Raw genomic sequence first — 19,046 nt, forward strand, 5'->3', positions numbered from 1 at the left:
CTTCCTGATCTACTTGTTTTTTCCTGTGATAAACAATGTAAAACTATATTACCTAGACTTAGAATACCAAATCTAGCCTATCACTATTTTTCAGATATGTTGAGCTATTTTCAAACACATGCACTTTAGTATGTTGTTACTAAAGTGTTAGAATTTAATTATATAACTAGAGGCCAGGTACACAATACTCATGCACTGGGGGTGTGGGAGGATCTCTCAGCCAGACCTGCACCTCACAATCCAGGACCCCTTTAGGCATGTCAGCCTGCTGGTTTAGGCCTATTCCCCACAGGGAGCCTAAGCTGGCAGTTGGATATCCCCAGAGGGATCCTTAGCACTGCAGGAGAGGCTCCTACCACCGCTGCTGCACTAGCCAGCAGTGAGCCCGACTTCTGGCTAAGTGGCAGTCCCTCTTTGGGAACGGACTGACCACCAGGGTGCAGCTCCTGCGTCGAGCTTCTGCCACCTGGTGGTCATTGTGTGTCATGGTGACAGGTCATTCCATTGTTCGGTAGTTTTCCATGTTAGGATTTTATATCGGACTAGAGGCCCAATGCACAAAGATTCGTGCAAGAATAGGCCTTGTTGCCGAAGCCGGTTTTGCTCAGTGAATGGTGCCTCTGCCTGAAAACCAAAGGGGCACGGGTTTGATTCGGGTCAAGGGCATATGCCCAGGATTGCAGGCTCAGTCCCTGGAGGGGGGGGGGGTGTGTGTGCAGGAGGCAGCTGATCAATGATTCTCATCATTGATGTTACTATCTTTCTCCCTCTCTGAAATCAATAAAAATAAATAGAATAGTTCCCCCCCCCCAACACCTTCACTTAAGTTTCTGTAAAGATCCATTATTGTAGTGGTTCTCAGTGTTGTTCCTAACCAACAATATCAGTATCACCTGGAACTTGTTAGAAATGCAACTCAGTAATTTAGACTCCTAGCAATACTTAACCAGCCCTTCCATGATTATGATGAAGGCTCAGATTGAAGAACTGTATTGTCTTTGTCCCTAATTTGGCCAGTGAACACCTGATAGGCAACTGCTTCAAAGGATGAAATTGATTTTGGAAGACACCCCAGGGGTAAAGTGGAAAAAACGCACAATGGGATCACTTTTGTGTAAAAAATGGGAAACTATGTTTTTCTAGGAGTTTGTGGGGAGGAGTGGGGAACTAACATTTATATCCTACAGTGCATTTCGAGTCTTTTACCAGAAGCTGTATTTTATAGTGGAGACGAAGGAAGGGGAGCTATGTGATCAAGTATAACTCAGGGAAAACTAGCTGCAGGAGGGAATGCTCCTCCTTCAACCTGGGTGCCCTGTGCTGCACGGGCAGTGTCTCTTACTCTACCGTCCATAATGAAAACCTAGCTCCAGCAGGCATTTACATGTCCTGCATTTCCTCCATTTCCTGCTCACTGCCTAACTAAGAAAGCTCAATTGTAACCCTGCCAAGTCAACAAGCTGACACTTTGAGGCCACCCACCTCTGTCATGAGTGCGAACTGGACCGATAGCGGAATTTCACGTTGGAAGTCTGGGGTTCGAGTTCCGCACTGCCCCGTAGGGAGCCGTGGGTGGGTCTGAACTCAGGCCATCCCCCTAATACTTCTCCTCAGCTACCAGGCACACCCGTTTCCCAGGGCCGGGGGTAGGAGGGGAGTGCGAACACGGGTCAAAGCCGGCCGGCCGCCAATGCCCCGGCCCAGCGCCGAGGCTGAAGGAGCGTTTCCGTCGGGGTCTTACCCTCCAGGCTGCGGTGGGGGCATCCCCAGCGGCTGCAGCCCCGCCTCTAGCCCGGCACTCGGAAGAGCTGACAAGGAAAGCCCTCGAACCTTTTGAACTAGTGGTTTGTATCCATCTCAAACCAGCGGTAGGGCCAGGTTGAAAAGGGACAGCGGAAGCTGTGGCCGCCTAAGGATGAAACGGAAGAGGCGGGCCTTAGGGCGGAAAGGGCGGGCCGTGTGCGCCGGCGCTCCATCCTCTTCCGGTCGTCAGTTTGGTGGCGGGAAAAGGACCTCTTCCTAGGGTGTCAGCCGGTCCCCACGCAGGAGGTTGTTCGCGGGAGCCAGGATGGAGCCGCAGCCCGAGGAGCCGGGCGCCGCCGAGCGCGGGGGCTCCGCGGAGAACCCCATCCCGCTGCTGCTCAGGTCGTTCCCTCTGGCCCGCGGGCCCGGGCTCCGCCTTTCGCGCTACCCTGCCCGAGGATTTCAAATTCAGCCTTGGGCCCTGATGGGCTGCGTGACTGCATCGTTAGATTAAGCTCCTTAAGCTCTTGGTCTTCGAAAAGGAGACCAAATGACACCTCCTACCGCGGTTGCTAAGGGGGATAAGTGAGGAGTCAGCGACAAGCGTCCAACATGGTACTCAGGGCCCCAGACTCAGCCTTCGAAGCTGTAATAGCTATGAGCCTTTCGATCCACAAGCTTCATTTGTATTTTCTGCCAAATAGGGTGTTTGTTTGTTTGTTTGTTTGTTTTTATATAGTGTAGCAGTGATCATTTAACTTATTTTTAAATGTTTTTATTGATTTTTTAGAGAGAGGGAGAGAGAAAAAAAAAAAGCCTTCGAAGCTGTAATGTTCCCCTCCCTTTTTTTTTTTTTTAATATATTTTATTGATTTTGTACAGAGAGGAAGGGAGAGAGAGAGAAACATCGATGAGAGAGAGTCATCGATCAGCTGCCTCTTGCACACCCTCCACGGGGATATGCCCGCAACCAAGGTACATGCCCTTGACCGGAATCGAACCTGGGACCCTTCAGTCCCCAAGCCGGCGCTCTATCCATTGAGCCAAACCAGTCTCGGCTCCCTCCCTTTCTTATCCCCTCACCCTTAGTGCCCCGATTTCTAGAGGGTTGAGGGGTGCATCCAAGCCCTGAGCTACCGGAGGTAGGTTGTCCGCCCCTTTATTTTATAGCTATGAGCCTTTCTTTCTTTTTTTCTTTTTTTTTTTTTTAATATGTTTTATTGATTTTGTACAGAGAGGAAGGGAGAGAGATAGAGTTAGAAACATCGATGAGAGAGAGTCATCGATCAGCTGCCTCTTACACACCCCGTACTGGGATGTGCCCGCAACCAAGGTAAATGCCCTTGACCAGAATCAAACCCGGGACCCTTCAGTCCCCAAGCCGACGCTCTATCCATTTAGCCAAACAGGTTTCGGCTAGCTATGAGCCTTTCGATCCACAAGCTTCATTTGTATTTTCTGCCAAATAGGGTGTTTGTTTGTTTGTTTTTATATAGTGTAGCAGTGATCATTTAACTTATTTTTAAATGTTTTTATTGATTTTTTAGAGAGAGGGAGAGAGAGGAAAAAAACTGATGTGAGAGAGAAACATCCATTGGTTGCCTCCCGTAGGCACCTCTACTGGGGATCCAACCTGCAGCCTGGGTATATGCTCTGACTGCAACCAACCAGCCACCTTGCAGGAACTTCAGCCAATTGAGCCTCGCAGGCCGAGGACCACAGGGTGATTTTTATACCTTTCCACTGAGCCGTTATTAGGGGAAGGTTTGATGAGAAGGGACGGCAATCTCTAAACTAGTGGGCAAACCACAGCCAAGTCCACCTTACTGCCTGTTTTTGTGTGATAACACTCAAGCTAAGAATAGTTTTTATTCTTTAAATTACAAGAATAGTATTTAATAACATGAAAATTAAATAGGATTCAAATTTTATTGCTCTAACTTAAGGAAAGTATTATTGAAGTACTAGAGGCTCGATGCAGGAAATCCGTGCAAGAGTAGGAGTTACTTCCCCTGGCAGCCGACCTGGCTTCCCTCTGGCACCGGCTTCCCTCTGGCACCCGGGACCCAGGCTTGGCTCCGGCCCCAGCTTCATCCAGAAGGATGTCCGGAATGACGTCTGGTATAATTAGCATATTACCCTTCTATAATATTATTATAGATAGCTTTCCTGCTACAAGGGCTGAGGAGAGTATTTACAACAGAGACCATATAACTCACAAAGCCTGAAATATTTGCTGCTTAGTCCTTTACAAAAGAAGTTGGCAGATTCTTCTAAATTAAAACAGGCAGATTTTTAAAAATAAGCACTATAACTGTTTTTCAGGTTTACCACTGCTTTGAAAGGCTTTGGCTAATAAAGCTCACTTTAACAATTTCTACTTGCAATGTAAAATGCTAAAATATTAAAGATAAGAGCTTTCCCCATCTCAGCTGAAAAGGAATGATTCTTTCAGTGTATTTTTAAAATGCTAGCCTGATTAACGTCTAATAAATTGCTCTTTTCATTTGGGATTTTGAAACAAGGTACTGTGCATGGAGCTTTAGGAATTTGTCTAATGTTTCTTAGCTTCTTTGTAACTCAAAGACAAAGCAACAGTTTCAGATTTATGAAACTACTATGAAGTGTGAAACATCTTGTAAGTACAACTTAATAGCTAATTCCCATTTACCCATAGCTTTTCTACTTATTTTAAGTCTGGTTTTGAATTAAGTAGAATCTAGACAAGAAACCTTGAATTACTTATTTATCCAGAAGTTAGTATTCTTGTTATTTTTCTGGATCTCCTAAGCATGTTCCAATCTGGTTGTAACTCATTAGTGTTTGTGACTTCCCTGTTTTGATCTAGCTCTTAGTATAGAAGTTTTCATTAACCCTCACTTCACTGTGGTCCATTAAGAATAAATTAAGCCCTGACTGGTTTGGCTCAGTGTATAGAGAGTCAGCCTTCAGACTGAAGGGTCCCAGGATCGATTCAGGTCAGGAGCATGTACCTTGGTTGCGGGTGCATCCCCATTGGGGGCTGTGCAGGAGGCAGCTCTTCGATGTTTCTCTCTCATCGATGTTTCTAACTTTATCCTTCTTCCTTCCTCTCTGTAAAAAATCAATAAAAAAAAATGTATTTTTTTAAAAAAAAGAATAAATTAAGCCCAGCCAGTTTTCGCTTAGTGGATAGTGAGTCAATACATTTCGCCATCCACTGAGGGTCTCAGTTCAATTCCCATCAAGGGCACACCTTACCTCAGTTGCAGACTCCATTTCTGCCCTGATTGGGGATGTGTGGGAGGCAACTAATCGATGTGTCTCTTTCACACTGATGTTTCTCCCTCTCCCTTTCACTCTCTCTAAAAATCAGTAGAAAAATATCCTCAGATAAGAACCAAAAATATAAAGAAATAAAAATGAAAAATACAGATGATGCATTCTAGAATTGTACCCCTGAAACCTATATAATTGTATTAACCAATGTCACCCCAATAAACATATTAAAAAAGTGAAAAATAAATAAATTTAAATATCAAGTTTTTAACTTTTCTTCACAGGTGCTGTTTACCACTATATTCCATTTTATTGTTTTTCTCTAAGACCCTAAAGTTCTGTATGCCATTTTAAATAAAATGAGGCCAAACTAGGAGACTTTAATGCCGAGTTTATTTATATTCATTTTGTTGCATTAGCCCCCCCAAAATGAGTTGCTTTATCATACAGTAATGAGTAAAACCTCAATAAATATATGACTTTCTCTTTTTTTTAATTCGTTTTCAGGCTGAGGGCACAGACAAAACAACAACTCTTGGAATATAAATCAATGCTTGATGCAAGTAAGTATTTGCATTTTCAGATAAAGTTTTGTGAGTTTGATGATGAGCAGTACCCTAGTGAAAAGAAAATCAACTTTACAAAAAATTATTTACTTGGGTACTAGGAGTGACATCATAATGCTATATTATACCATGTAAGAAGGCAAAAATCAGCTTGCCCTGCCCATCGGAATTAGTTAGGAATTTGGGAAATAGATATTAAACAATTAAATAACAATACAAGGCAATTAAGTTCTGTTGATCAAAGAATTGAGAAATCCTGGTGGGCTTAAGAAATCAGAATTTGCTATGCCATCAACAACTTTGAAGATTGAATTAGCAGATAAGATAATTATGAAGCAAGTACTCTGAGACCTATACTTTGTTTATTGTGGTTGTTTGTTTTTTTGGGGTTTTTTTGTTTGTTTGTTTTTGAGACCTATACTTTGAAAAGAACTGGATAATAGGGGATTTTTAAAAAATGTGTTTATTGATTTGAGAGAGGAAAACATGGATTAGCTGCCTGAAACCTGAGCATGTGCCTTGACCAGGAATGGAACAGGTGACCTCTCCATGCATGGGACAGTGCTCAACCCATTTAGCCACACTGGCCAGGGCTAAATTGATAGAATTTTAACTGGAATTTGATTAGTATCTTTGGATCAATATGGGGGAAATTGCTACATTTCTCCCATATCTTTCCATGAAAATATTTGATAGTGTTCAATGTAGAGGTCATACACATATTTTGTTAAATTGATTCTTAACTATTTCATGTTTTTTAATTGTCCATGGTATTTTTAAACTTTAATTTGTACAAAAATAGTTAATTTTTTAAAAACATATTTTATTGATTTTTCACAGAGAGGAAGGGAGAGGGATAGAGAGTTAGAAACATTGATGAGAGAGAAACCTTGACCAGCTGCCTCCTACACACATCCTACTGGGGATGTACCTGCAACCAAGGTACATGCCCTTGACGGGAATGGAACCTGGGACCTTTCAGTCCACAGGCCGATGCTCTATCCACTGAGCCAAATCGGTTAAGGCAGTTAATTTTTTAATATTGCTCTTGTTCATTTTTTACTCCCGTTTATTTTCTATAATTCTAACATTGTTTCATCCAATATGGTAACCACCTGCTCTGTTACTGTTGAACACTTGTAATGTCTTTGGTCCTCATTGAGAAAGCCTCTAAATAATAAAATAAGCACAGAAGAAAAGCTTGTGAAATATTTCATTATTAATTTTAAATTGACTACATGTTGAAATGATACTATTTTGCATCTATTCGGTTAAGTAAGGTATATTAAAATTATTTTTACTTGTTTACATTTGTAATGTGGAAACTAGAAAATAAAAATTACATACTTGGTTTGTATTTGTGACTTACATTATATTTCTGGACAGCACTGTTTTAAAATGTTACTAACTTCGAATAATTATTTATTTGTAGATGAAGAAAAAACTCCCGAAGAAATCATTCCAGAAAAGCAAATTGAAAAGTAACTTTGTGGTTTTTACTAAGATTTAATAATAATATCTGTCTTATACCGTAACTTTATTTCCCTCCTCCCTCCCTCCCCTTTCCCAAGTAATTTGTCATGCATGTATTGAGAACTTGTTGACACAGGATTATATCCTGTGATCCTATTAGCACTTTTGGCATTTCCTTTAAGATATTTATTAAAGTATTTCAGGAGGCATCAGTTTACCAAATCTGTAAGTGTATTGGTGTGGCAAGTCTATAGTAAAATACTTTCATTTAGGTAGAGGCATTTTACTTTTTTCAAAGGTTTACTTGAACATTTATTCCAATAATGCCTTTTACTGATATTGCTGAAATTCTTTTGTTTATGCTTCTTTGATAGTAAAATTGAAGACCTAGAAAATGAAATCGAAAAGGTGAAAATTGCTTTTGAAATGAAAAAGCTTGCATTGGACAGGTAATTTTTAAATTTCAGGTATAAGCATTGTGAACTGAAAGCAAAATTGCTTGAGGTAGAGAAAAGAATTTAGTTTAAATGAGCAAAATGATGATTAGATAATGGTCACACAAATTTTGATCCTTGAGAGAAGTTAAATCATTCATTAATATCTTTATTTGAAAAAGTTATATGAGGGTTAATAAGGAAATATTAATCAAGGCAATAGAAATTTGAGGTTAAATCCCACTCAATGTTGAAAGGATTACATGGATTTGATTATTCTAGTAACTGTTAATTGAGTAAAAAAATTGTCACCAAGTTTAAAGTATATTTTTAATTATAAGTTTTGAGTCCATATTTAAAATTTATTCAACAAATATTTGAGTGCTTATTATGTTCTAAGTTTTACACTAGGTGTTGGTATACCATTGTTTTTTTTTGAAATATATTTTATTGATTTTTTACAGAAAGGAAGGGAGAATAGAGAGTTAGAAACATTGCTGAGAGAGAAACTTTGATCAGCTGCCTCCTGCACACACCCCCTACCGGGGATGTGCTCACAACCAACGTACATGCCCTTGACCGGAAACGAACCTGGGACCCTTCAGTCTGCAGGCTGACTCTCTATCCACTGAGCCAAACCGGCCACGGCAGCATACCATTGTTAATCAAATAAATATGGTTTCTTATATATTTTGTGATCTGACTAATTTCAAATAAGTGAATAACTTTTAAAATTACTATCTTATATTCCTGGTCTTCTCAGAGGAATTTTTTTTATATATTTAATTGAAAAGTAATTAAAGCACTTTTCATTGTTTCAAACAGTGAGTTTTTCCCCTCATCTCACATGCTGGCTTGTTATATATCATAGATCGTATTTTTTCACTAAAATGACTTCAGAGGTATTAAGAGATCTCCTTTTAATGAACTGAATTTTCTTGTGTGTGACATAATGAAAGGGCTCTCATATTGCTGAGCTGATGGCCTTTTTTTTTTTTTTTACTTAGTTAGTAGCTGTTTGAATTTGAAAGTGATTTATGTAGCTTGTTGGTATGTAGGCATATGTCAAATTCACAGTTCAGTGTGGCTTTGTACTCCCTGGCTCTCCAGGCAGGCCCTGTTGATCTCCAGTGCTATAATGCTGTGTTGCTTCCTCCTGGCACCAAGGTGGACGGCTTGGGGAACAAAGCTCAGGCTGGATAACTCAGCCCCTCAGCCTGTCAATGCACAACCACATGCAACAGTCCCAACTATCTTAGTGTTATTTCATATTTCTGTGATTTATTTATCATACAATACTGTTTTTAAGTCTACTTGTTTTACATTATATTTAACAGAAATCAATCTTTAACTTGTCACATATTAAAATTTTCTTTTTCAGTGTACCATAAATGTTATCTATGCTTTGTAAGGCAAGCTTTTTCTTCCTCATAGGATGCAGCTTTCAACGGCACTTAGAAAAAACCTGGAGGACAGTAACATTCAGACTAGGTATTATTTTTTTTTTTTCCTGTATTTGGTAAGGATGGGAATAAGAAAGGGCATCTGCATAATGAGTTTTGTTTCTTGATTATTTAAAATGATTTTAGAGCCGGGTCCGGTTTGGCTCAGTGGATAGAGCGTCGGCCTGCGGACTGAAAGGTCCCGGGTTCAATTCCGGTCAAGGGCATGTACGGTACCTGGGTTGCGGGCACATCCCCAGTAGGGGGTGTGCAAGAGGCAGCTGATCAATGATTCTCTCTCATTGATGTTTCTAACTCTTTATCCCTCTCTCTTCCTCTCTGTTAAAAAATCAATAAAATATATTTTTTAAAATGATTTTAGAGAGAAAGGAAGAGAGAGGGGGGAGAGAGAGAAAAACCCATCGGTTGCCTCCCATATGCACCCTGACCTGGAATCAAACACTTGACCTTTCAGTCTATAGGTCAATGCTCCAACCAACTGAACCACACCAGCCAGGGCTCGTGATTTTTAAAAAAATTAACTATCACTGCCAATCACTTTTTTTTAAAATATATTTTACTGATTTTATACAGAGAGGAAGGGAGAGAGATAGAGAGTTAGAAACATCGATGAGAGAGAGTCATCGATCAGCTGCCTCTTGCACACCCCCTACTAGGGATATGCCCACAACCAAGGTACATGCCCTTGACCGGAATCGAACCCGGGACCATTCAGTCCCCAAGCTGAAGCTCTATCCATTGAGCCAAACTGGTCCCGGCTGCCAATCACTTTTATCTGGGGAATAAGAAAAGTAACAGAATTTTTGTGGACCTTCCTCACTCAGCATTACAACAATTTTTACAGTCCTGCTGGCATCTTGTTCATAATGCAATGCTAAGAAACAAATTAGGTTTTAAGGAAGATTTGAAAGTTAGTTTTGTGCACTATTTACTGAAAACCAAGAACAATGCTATCTCATTTAATCCAATAGCAACCCAATGATAGATATAAAGTATACTCTTTATTTTTCATTGGCAGAAATGAGCTTGTATATGTTAATTTGCCAAGGAATATATAGTAAAGACTCTGGCAGTCAAGATACTCTATAATCTGACCTAAATATCTTGCCATAGGAGCCTTACCTGTGATCTTACCTCCCAAAGGTCTAAAATTCTTTGATGTAGAATCCCCTCCCATGAGAGTAGAAAAATTCTAAGAAGGATCTGGTCACTTCTCCTATCTTAGTTCAGACTCCTACACATTCTCCCCATATTCCATTTAAATCTAGGGTTACATAGATCCTAAAATCTTAATTTGAGCTCATTAACTATTGCTACCCATAAATGAACTTAAAACATTCCTTGGGTGTGAAGAGAGCAGACCACCTGAAGAATGGCTCTTCTGTGTATAACACATCCAACAGCAGCTTAGGCTTACTCCTCCCGTCTGGCAGGAGGCTATGACTTTCTCTGACATTACCCCTATATATATTAAATTGCGGACCAATCATGAGGATTCTCATGTTTTCATATTACACAGTGTTTTGCAAAGTATCATATTTTTTAAAAAATATATTTTTATTGATTTTTTACAGAGAGGAAGGTAGAGGGATAGAGAGTTAGAAACATCGATGAGAGAGACATCGATCAGCTGCCTCCTACAAACCCCCAACTGGGGATGTGCCCACAACCAAGGTACATGCCCTTGACTGGAATCGAACCTGGGACTTTCAGTCCGCAAGCCGATGTTCTATCCACTGAGCAAAACTGGTTTCAGCAAAGTATTATACTTAAAAAGATATTAGCTTGTAAGAATATGTAATAAATAACTTCAAAATGTAATGGGCATTTAATTTTAAGGCGTGCCTTTAACATTTATGTAAAATGTTTTTTGTACTCGTCAATAGAAACTTACCTCGACACTGGGTAAAGGAAGCAATAAAACTACTGGCCTGCAATGTGTTTAAAAAAAAAAATTTCTTGAGTTAAAGGAGCACGGGATAGGTTCATCATAAACTTTAAAACCAAGTATGGTTATAACCAGTAGAAAATTAGTTCAGATCTTCCACATCTGTGTAAACATTCCTTTTTCAGCCTCTGTACTACACTCCTACAATATCAGAATAATTAGTACTTTCATAGTGACCACATTGCTGATCCCATTCAGACCTACTGACTCTGAATCTAAAAACCAAGGTGTGGCCCTAACCGGTTTGGCTCAGTGGATACAGCATCGGCCTGCGGACTCAAGGGTCCCAGGTTCGATTCCGGTCAAGGGCATGTACCTTGGTTGTGGGCACATCCCCAGTGAGGAGTGTGCAGGGTGCAGCTGATCAATGTTTCTCTGTCATCAATGTTTCTAGCTCTCTATTCCTCTTCCTTCCTCTCTGTAAAAAGTCAATTACGGTAAATATATTTAGTTAGTAAATAAATACATACATACACACATACCAAGCTGTGGGGGTTGGTGGAGAGAGCAGCTGGCAGTCTACATTTAATAAGCCTCTCAAGGGGTTGTGGCACTTTGAAGTAGAACTGTTTTTCACACCTTTGGCTCTAGCCATTCTAAACTACTTGAGTTAAATTACTTCATGTCCTTTAAGGTTGATGTCCCTTGCTCCACTCTGCACAATTCTTAGAGTGGTTCATATCCATTACCGGTTGTAGTCAAACCATCCTACAGTTGTAGATTTATTTTTCTCCCCCACCAGGTTCTTTGCTCTTCGAAAACAAGTATTGTGTTTTATTCTATTTTACATTCCTAGTGCCTGGCACAGTTCTTGATATGTTGTAGTTACTCAGAAATATTTGTTGCCAAAACTGGTTTGGCTCAGTGGATAGAGCGTCAGCCTGTGGACTGAAAGGTCCCGGGTTTGATTCAACTGACCAATGATTCTCTCTCATCGATGTTTCTAACTCTCTATCCTTCTCTCTTCCTCTCTCTAAAAAATCAATAAAATATATATTTTTTTAAAAAAATATTTGTTGAAGAAATGGGGATAAAAAGCAGCTTATTCAGTGAACTATTCTGTATGATACTGTAGTGGTGGAGTCATGTCATATTTGTCAAACCCATAAAAAGTACAACATTCCCTCCCACTGTTTCTATAAAAATCAGTGGGAAAAAACATGCTCAGGTGGGGATTAACAAAAAATAAAAGTGTGTTTTTTACAAAAAGCAACTTATTAGCAAGTTTTTGGAATTTTTTGTCCTCCTTAAAAATGACGTTTTTAGAAATATTTTTACATGCTTAAATTTGACATTTTTTATTGTCCATGACCAAACTTTTTCCTAGGAAAATGCATCTTTAAAAAAATTTTTTTTAATATATATATTTTTTTATTTCAGAGAGGAAATAAAGGGAGAGAGAGATAGAAACATCAATGATGAGAGAATCCATTGATCAGCACACACCCCATTGGGGATTGAGCCTGCATCCTGGTCATGTGCCCTTGGCCGGAATCAAACCTGGAACCCTTCAGTCTGTAGGCCAACGTTCTATCCACTGAGCCAAACCAGTTAGGGCTGCTTCTCTACTTTTAAACAAAAATCTAGTTTATGATATATCAAGTGATGACTTCCTATTGAAATATATTAATGAAAGTAAATATGTACTACTTGATTCCTTAATGAAATTTATTACTTTTAACTAAGGTTAATCTATTTTTTATTTCTTTTCAGTGAGCTCATGGACAACATGAACCACATATTAAAGCTAAATAAAATAATAATGAAATTACAGCAGGTAACTTTACGCTACTAATGCATTCTCATGATTTCAGTAATACTTTCTTGCTGGTAACTGCATTATGTATGATTAAATAGAATAGCCCAAAAGGACAGGTATGGTTGGAGTTTACTGTTCTTAAGTTTTCTTTCTCTCTTCATAATTCTATTATTTTTCACTAATATTGCTAAGTGAGCCAAACCGGTTTCGGCAATATTGCTAAGTATTTATAATTTAACACAGTAAGCACCCTGTAGATCACGGGTGGCTGACACTATACTTTCCTTCTGAAAGACAAAACAGGCTGGGCGCTTCACATGTTAAGCTACTGTCTCCTCTCTTGATGTGTGGAAATGAAGGAATTAGTAACAGGAATTTTAGAAAACATGAACTAAGATAAAGTTCAGTAATGTAGTATTACAGGTTTGTTCTTAGGTAAGGTCTCTTAATTTTTTTTTTCTATTAATAGGAATCTTGGGATTTGGAGGAAAAATTGCTTGATATTAAAAAGAAGAGATTTGGTATGTAGAACAATTTTGGTCGTTTGTTTTTTGTATAACACATTTTTACTTACTATGGAGATTGATGAGGGCACATCTCTTGGCTACTGAGAATTTTTTTTTAATTCATTAATTTTTTTAGAGAGAGGAAAAGAGAAGGGTAGAGAGCCAAAAAGGTATCCTCTTTGGCACAATGGCACTTCAAACACTTGTCAACAGCTATTATTGTCATACATACAAACCTTGAAAATTTTCATTACTAAATATAAAATTACACTATTGGTATTTTTTATCAGGGAAGCCATATTTAGATCAAAATAGAACTGCAACCTAATATGCTCCTCATTAAAATAAATTTCTTTACTGAAATAACCATCATTTTTAAAGATTCTTGTTTGTAGGAGTTAGCATATATAGTATATTGTTTTATTTTTAACCTCACAGAATTAAAACGAGCTTCAGAAAGTAAATTTTTAGAAATACAGACTGAAAAGAACAAACAGAATGATGATTTGGCCAATATGGAAAATTCAGACAAGATGAAGACTTTACAACAAAAGCTACAGAAGGAGATACAAATTACTACAGTTATTCAACATGTCTTCCAGGTAAAATGTATATAAACTAGGAAGTGGGGTAAGAACTTTAAAAAAAAAAAGTAATTGATTCTGTTACTTTCAGACTTACTTTCAGTTAGTCTTTGATCTTGACAAAATAATTCTGTACTGCCCTGGCCGGTGTTGTTCAATGGATAGACGTCTGCTTGTGCACCAAAGGATCTTGGGTTTGATTTCTGGTCAAGGGCTCATATTTGGGTTGCATGCACATGTTTCTCTCTCTCTCTCTCTCTTTCTCTCTCTTTCTCTCTCTCTCTCCCTCTCTCTCCATCCCCCCCCTCCACCCTCCTTTCTTTCCAAACTCTCTAAACAATAAAATAAAATCAATGGAAAAAATATCCTCACAGTAAGAATTAACAAAACAAAAATATTCTGTACTAAAAATTAGTCTGTTTACATATATCTGAAATACATGTGTATTTAATGTTTAAGGCCTCGATTTTTCTTTTTTTTAAAAATATATTTTATTGATTTTGTACAGAGAGGAAGGGAGAGAGATAGAGAGTTAGAAACATTGATGAGAGAGAGTCATCGATCAGCTGCCTCTTGCACACCCCCTACTGGGGATATGCCCGCAACCAAGGTATATGCCCTTGACCGGAATCGAACCCGGGACCCTTCAGTCCCCAAGCCGACGCTCTATCCATTGAGCTAAACCGGTCTCGGCAAGGCCTTGATTTTTCATTATGGCAATTTAAGTGGAATGATTTTTAACAGCTCTGGGGGGGCAGAATGATATAATGATTGCGAGCACTAAACTGCAAGTTGGGAGTTGGGGGAAAACATGGACAGGTTGATGAGAATCTACACTTAAGATCCTGACTGCTACTTAATAGAAAAAAGAATCATTTTCATTTTCTTTGGCACATATTCCTTCTTACTGCTTTGCAGTTTCTGTTATTCTGCATTTCTTAATTTTTATGTTCTCAAAATTGATGTTAATCTTGGTTTAATGGATTTATTGCAATATTTAATATTATAGAACATAGATTTGGCCAACTTGGGAGCTCTTGGTTCCAAAAGGAAGATCAGCCTTCGAGGGTTGTCATGTTGAATGCCTTCTTTCATCTGCTTCAGTAAATCTAACTGAATTTATATACACAAGCTCTTTTATTCATTTCTAGCAAGAATTTGCCTTACATAGGCCAAAGTTTTATATATTTTATATGTAATAATATACCACTTATTCTCTAAAATTGATTTTAACAATATTTCATTTAGTAACTCAGTATCATTGAGTCATAGGTTTCAAAGAATAATGACCAGCCGAAACCAGTTTGGTTCAGTGAATAGAGCGTCGGCCTGCGGACTGAAAGGTCCCAGGTTCGATTCCGGTCAAGGGCATATACCTTGGTTGCGGGTACATTCCCAATAGGGAGTGTACAAGAGGCAGCTGATCAATGATTCTCTCTCATTGATGTTTCTAACTCTCTATTCCTTTCTCTTCCTCTCTGTAAAAAATCAATAAAATATATTTAATAAAAAAAAGAATAATGACCAGAATTTTCATTAATTATGGCTCTAATCTTTCCTCCATTGTCTACCACAAGAAAATGTTCTTCACCTTTTTCAGGGTCTTGAAACTTTACAAAGACTAAGAACTAAGCTCTTCTTTTACCTCTTTTTAAAAATAGGACATATTACTTAGGCTTAAATTGTTATTCATCATAGAAGTATTAAGTGAATTCTGAACCACAGTTATCATCTTTTCCCCATAATGTAGGCTGCCACTGCAAATATCTTTAATAGGTAAAAACCCACAAAAATGGATAAAGCATAAAAATTGCTAGCATTATAAATTCTGGCATTATGGGAATCAAGGTTGAAGCCTTGCTGAAAAGTGCAAATGAGGATACAAGAATGTGTTACTTGCCCTGGGTGTGGCTCAGTTGGTTGGACATGGTCCCATGAACGAAAAAGGTTGCTGGTTCGATTCCTAAGCAGGACTCATGCCAGGTCTTGGGCTCAATCCCTGATAGGAATCCTGCAGGAGGTAGCTGATGAATGTACCACTCACATCAGTGTTTCTCTCTCCCCACCTCTCCTTCTACAGTAAAAAAATAAATAAATAAAAAGAATGTATTACTAGTTTTTCTCATGATCAGAGAGTAAATCTTCATACCTAGTTTGGTAATTATGTAATAAGATCAGTGAAAGAGGATTTTTTAAAAGCTTGTTACATTTTTTAAAATAAGTTTTTATTGATTTCAAAGAGAGAAAGGGAGAGGGAGAGTTAGAAACATCAATGATGAGAATCACCAATTGGCTCCCTCCTACCCGCCCCTACTGGGGATGGAGCCTGAAACCTAGGCACGTGCCACGATCGGGAATCAAACCCTGACTTCCTGGTTCATGGGTCATTCATGGGTCAGTGCTCAACCACTGAACCATACCAGCTGGGCAAAGCTTGTTAACATTTTATTTTTATTTTATTTTTTTTATCCAAAATGTGTTTATTGGGATGGTTTCCCACTCATCTTGATTTGAGGTGCTTTTAGTGCTGCTTCCTTCTGAAGGAGCATCCTTCTGTAAACCTTGCTTTTCCTCCTGTTGGCTGACAGAGAACAGTGGAGCAACCAACACACAAAACTACCGTTTGTGCGTGGCTAAAGACGGTGGTGATTTTATAGCATCCTGGGCATTTGACACCCATGAAGTAGGAATTGGGGCTCTGCACCAGGCGCTTCTTCTTGTGTTTCCTCTTCTCCTCTTCCGGAGAGAGATGGAGGAGATCCTTGGCGAGAGGCATATTGTCGTGGGGAGGTCGTCACCGCCAGAAAGCTATTTTATTTTTTTTAAATATATTTTATTGATTTTTTACAGAGAGGAAGGGAGAGAGATAGAGAGCTAGAAACGTCAATGAGAGAAACATAAACCAGTTGCCTCTTGCACACCCCCTACCTACCGAGGATGTGCCCACAACCAAGGTACATGCCCTTGACGGAATCAAACCCGGGACCTTTCAGTCCGCAGACCAATGCTCTACCACTGAGCCAAACCGGTTTCGGCAGCTTGTTAACATTTTAAAAGTACAAAGAACATATATACATAACAATAGACATAGAAAATAGTGATGTAATAGCGAGAGGGAAAGGAGAGGGCATGGGCTGGGTGGAGGTGCGAAAATTGTGGAGAAATAGGGATATCAATAACTGTCAAAAATAAAGTTAAAAAATACTTAAAACTTTAATTTAAAAACTTTTTTTTTTTATATTACAGAACCTCATTTTGGGGAGTAAAGTCAATTGGGCAGAGGATTCTGCCTTTAAAGAAACTGTTCTGCAGCTTGAGAAGAATCTCACCATGATCTAAAAAGAATTCTGTTTTGGCATTACTTGTTTCTGTCTATAATGTGTCATTTAAATAGTAAATTTCAGGTGAAATGTGTGATTTTCAGTGTTTTTGTAACTATTATACACAGCTTTTTTAAATAAAAAAAAAAAAGCTTACCAGTATAATATGGAATCTATTGCTTTAAATATGGTCATTAAAATGACTGGCATCCTCAAAAAGAATCTGAAGATTTTAGCCTTGCAAGCGTCTGGAAGGACATCAACTAGTCCAGCTTTCCGCCAATGTGGACATTTTTTCCTACATCCCTACAAGTTCCAACTCCTCCATGCATTTTTTTTGTCAACCAAAATACTAGAAAAATTAGAAAAGTATACCCACAACTTTATTTTCATGGCTGTCAGTTGTATTTTATTCAAGTAAATCTTATTTTAATTTACCTCACTACAAACTTTTTTAAAATATGTATTTCTTTATTGATTTGAGAAAGGAAAGGAGGAGAGAAACATCAATGATGAGAATCATTGATTGGCTGCCTCCTGCACGCACCCTGCTGGGGATCAAGCCTGCAAACTCAGGCATGTGCCCCTGGCTGGAATGGAGCCTACCCTTCAGTCCACAGGCTGACATTCTATCCGTTGAGTCAAGCCAGATAGGCTCCAAACTTTTTTTATTGGGAAAAAATTGATATATAACATTGTGTAAGCTTAAGGTGTACAGCATGTTGAATTAACCACCATGGGTTTAGCTATCATCTCCATCATGTCACATAATTTTTTTTGTTGTGAAAATATTTAGAATCTAGTATCTTAGCAAATTTGAAGTGTATAATACAGTTGTGTTAGCTGTAATCACAATGCTATGCATTATATATCCAAAACTTACTCAAATTCTACCTGTAAATTTGTACCCTTTGACCAACATCTCAATTCCCAAATCTATCTATATCTTTAAAGAGGCTCAAATGCACCTCAGCCTTGAAGAAAAACATATTTAGAAGAATTGTGACTTTTTTCTTTTGTATTTATGTTTATCATGCTAACTTCTATAAGTTAAAAAAACAAATGTTACTTTTCTAATTCAAAAACATAATTTGCCACTTTTTATTCATCCCATTCCAACTTTTGTAAATTCTGATTTGAGCTCTTTATTAATTTGGAGTTGTTGATCATTTTTATAGACAATGTGTTTTTAGCATTCTTTAAAAGACTAAACAACTTGAGAAGATGTGCTGCAGGTGTAATAGCATTTGAAATCTGTTATTTAGGTCAATAATAAAAATACAGAGATTTGCCTTCAGTTGTATACCAAACATTTATTTGGAATATGTATAGTGTTACTTCATTTCTTTTGATAAATCATATTTATTTGTAATTTTGTTCTTTTTGCCTCATCATATGCTTGGAAATTGTCAACATAAATTGTAAAGCAGTATTTTTCTTCTAGAAAAACATTCTAGCCCAGCTGGTGTTGCTCAGTAGTTGAGCATGGACCTATGAGGGCAGATGTATGGGTTTCAACTGATCCCTAGGGGATGTGCAGGAGGCAGCTGATCAGTGATTCTCATCATTGATGTTTGTGCCTCCTTCTGAAATCAACAAAGAAATATAAAATTTTAATAATGACTCTGTCGCCGAAACCGGTTTGGCTCAATGGATAGAGCATCGGCTTGGGGACTGAAGGGACCTGGGTTCGATTCCGGTCAAGGGCATGTTGCGGGCATATCCCCGGTAGGGGGTGTGCAAGAGGCAGCTGATTGATGACTCTCTCATTGATGTTTCTAGCTCTCTATCTCTCTCCCTTCTTCTCTGTACAAGATCAATAAAATATATTTTAAAAAATAATAAAAAATAAAATAAAAACGACTCTGCCCCTGGCTGGTTTGGTTCCATGGATAGAGCGTAGGCCTGCGGACTGAAAGGTCCCAGGTTCGATTCTGGTTATAGGCTGGTGAGAAGAAATTTTTTAATAAGATTAACTGTAATACATGTTTT

At 38.6% G+C, this 19,046-nt stretch overlaps 2 protein-coding genes and 1 non-coding gene across 4 annotated transcripts; 2 read left to right on the forward strand and 1 right to left on the reverse strand.

Moving 5' to 3' along the window:
* The first annotated feature begins 1,977 nt into the window (after window positions 1-1,977).
* On the forward strand, window positions 1,978-18,379 carry CENPH (centromere protein H). Of its 2 annotated transcripts, none has more exons than XM_036408856.2 (9): window positions 1,978-2,145; window positions 5,509-5,564; window positions 7,000-7,048; window positions 7,415-7,489; window positions 8,909-8,965; window positions 12,599-12,662; window positions 13,114-13,165; window positions 13,589-13,752; window positions 16,981-18,379. In XM_036408856.2, exons 1-9 carry the CDS (start codon window positions 2,069-2,071, stop codon window positions 17,071-17,073), a joined length of 687 nt encoding a protein of 228 aa, XP_036264749.1. In that variant the 5' UTR covers window positions 1,978-2,068; the 3' UTR covers window positions 17,074-18,379. The 2 variants fall into 2 exon arrangements, with proteins under 2 accessions (XP_036264749.1, XP_036264750.1); XM_036408857.2 differs by lacking the exon at window positions 1,978-2,145 and adding an exon at window positions 4,234-4,381.
* LOC118704034 lies at window positions 10,280-10,406 on the forward strand. The gene has a single exon (XR_004983263.1). It is a non-coding gene; the product is annotated as a small nucleolar RNA SNORA11 (small nucleolar RNA).
* LOC118702663 (40S ribosomal protein S27-like) lies at window positions 16,194-16,558 on the reverse strand. The gene has a single exon (XM_036408861.2). It carries the CDS (start codon window positions 16,508-16,510, stop codon window positions 16,256-16,258), a length of 255 nt encoding a protein of 84 aa, XP_036264754.1. The 5' UTR covers window positions 16,511-16,558; the 3' UTR covers window positions 16,194-16,255.
* Window positions 18,380-19,046: the final 667 nt, after the last annotated feature.

This window comes from Pipistrellus kuhlii, unplaced genomic scaffold (assembly GCF_014108245.1).
Source record: "Pipistrellus kuhlii isolate mPipKuh1 unplaced genomic scaffold, mPipKuh1.p scaffold_m20_p_4, whole genome shotgun sequence".
NCBI classification, from domain to species: domain Eukaryota; kingdom Metazoa; phylum Chordata; class Mammalia; order Chiroptera; family Vespertilionidae; genus Pipistrellus; species Pipistrellus kuhlii.

Excerpts from the sequence above, each read along its gene's own strand:
- CENPH (XM_036408856.2), top strand. The coding sequence starts at position 2,069 with ATGGAGCCGCAGCCCGAGGAGCCGGGCGCCGCCGAGCGCGGGGGCTCC. Across the intron at positions 7,049-7,414 it reads CCAGAAAAGCAAATTGAAAA|TAAAATTGAAGACCTAGAAA; the intron begins GTAACTTTGTGG and ends CTTCTTTGATAG. Across the intron at positions 13,753-16,980 it reads TTATTCAACATGTCTTCCAG|AACCTCATTTTGGGGAGTAA; the intron begins GTAAAATGTATA and ends TTTATATTACAG.
- LOC118702663 (XM_036408861.2), bottom strand. The coding sequence starts at position 16,510 with ATGCCTCTCGCCAAGGATCTCCTCCATCTCTCTCCGGAAGAGGAGAAG.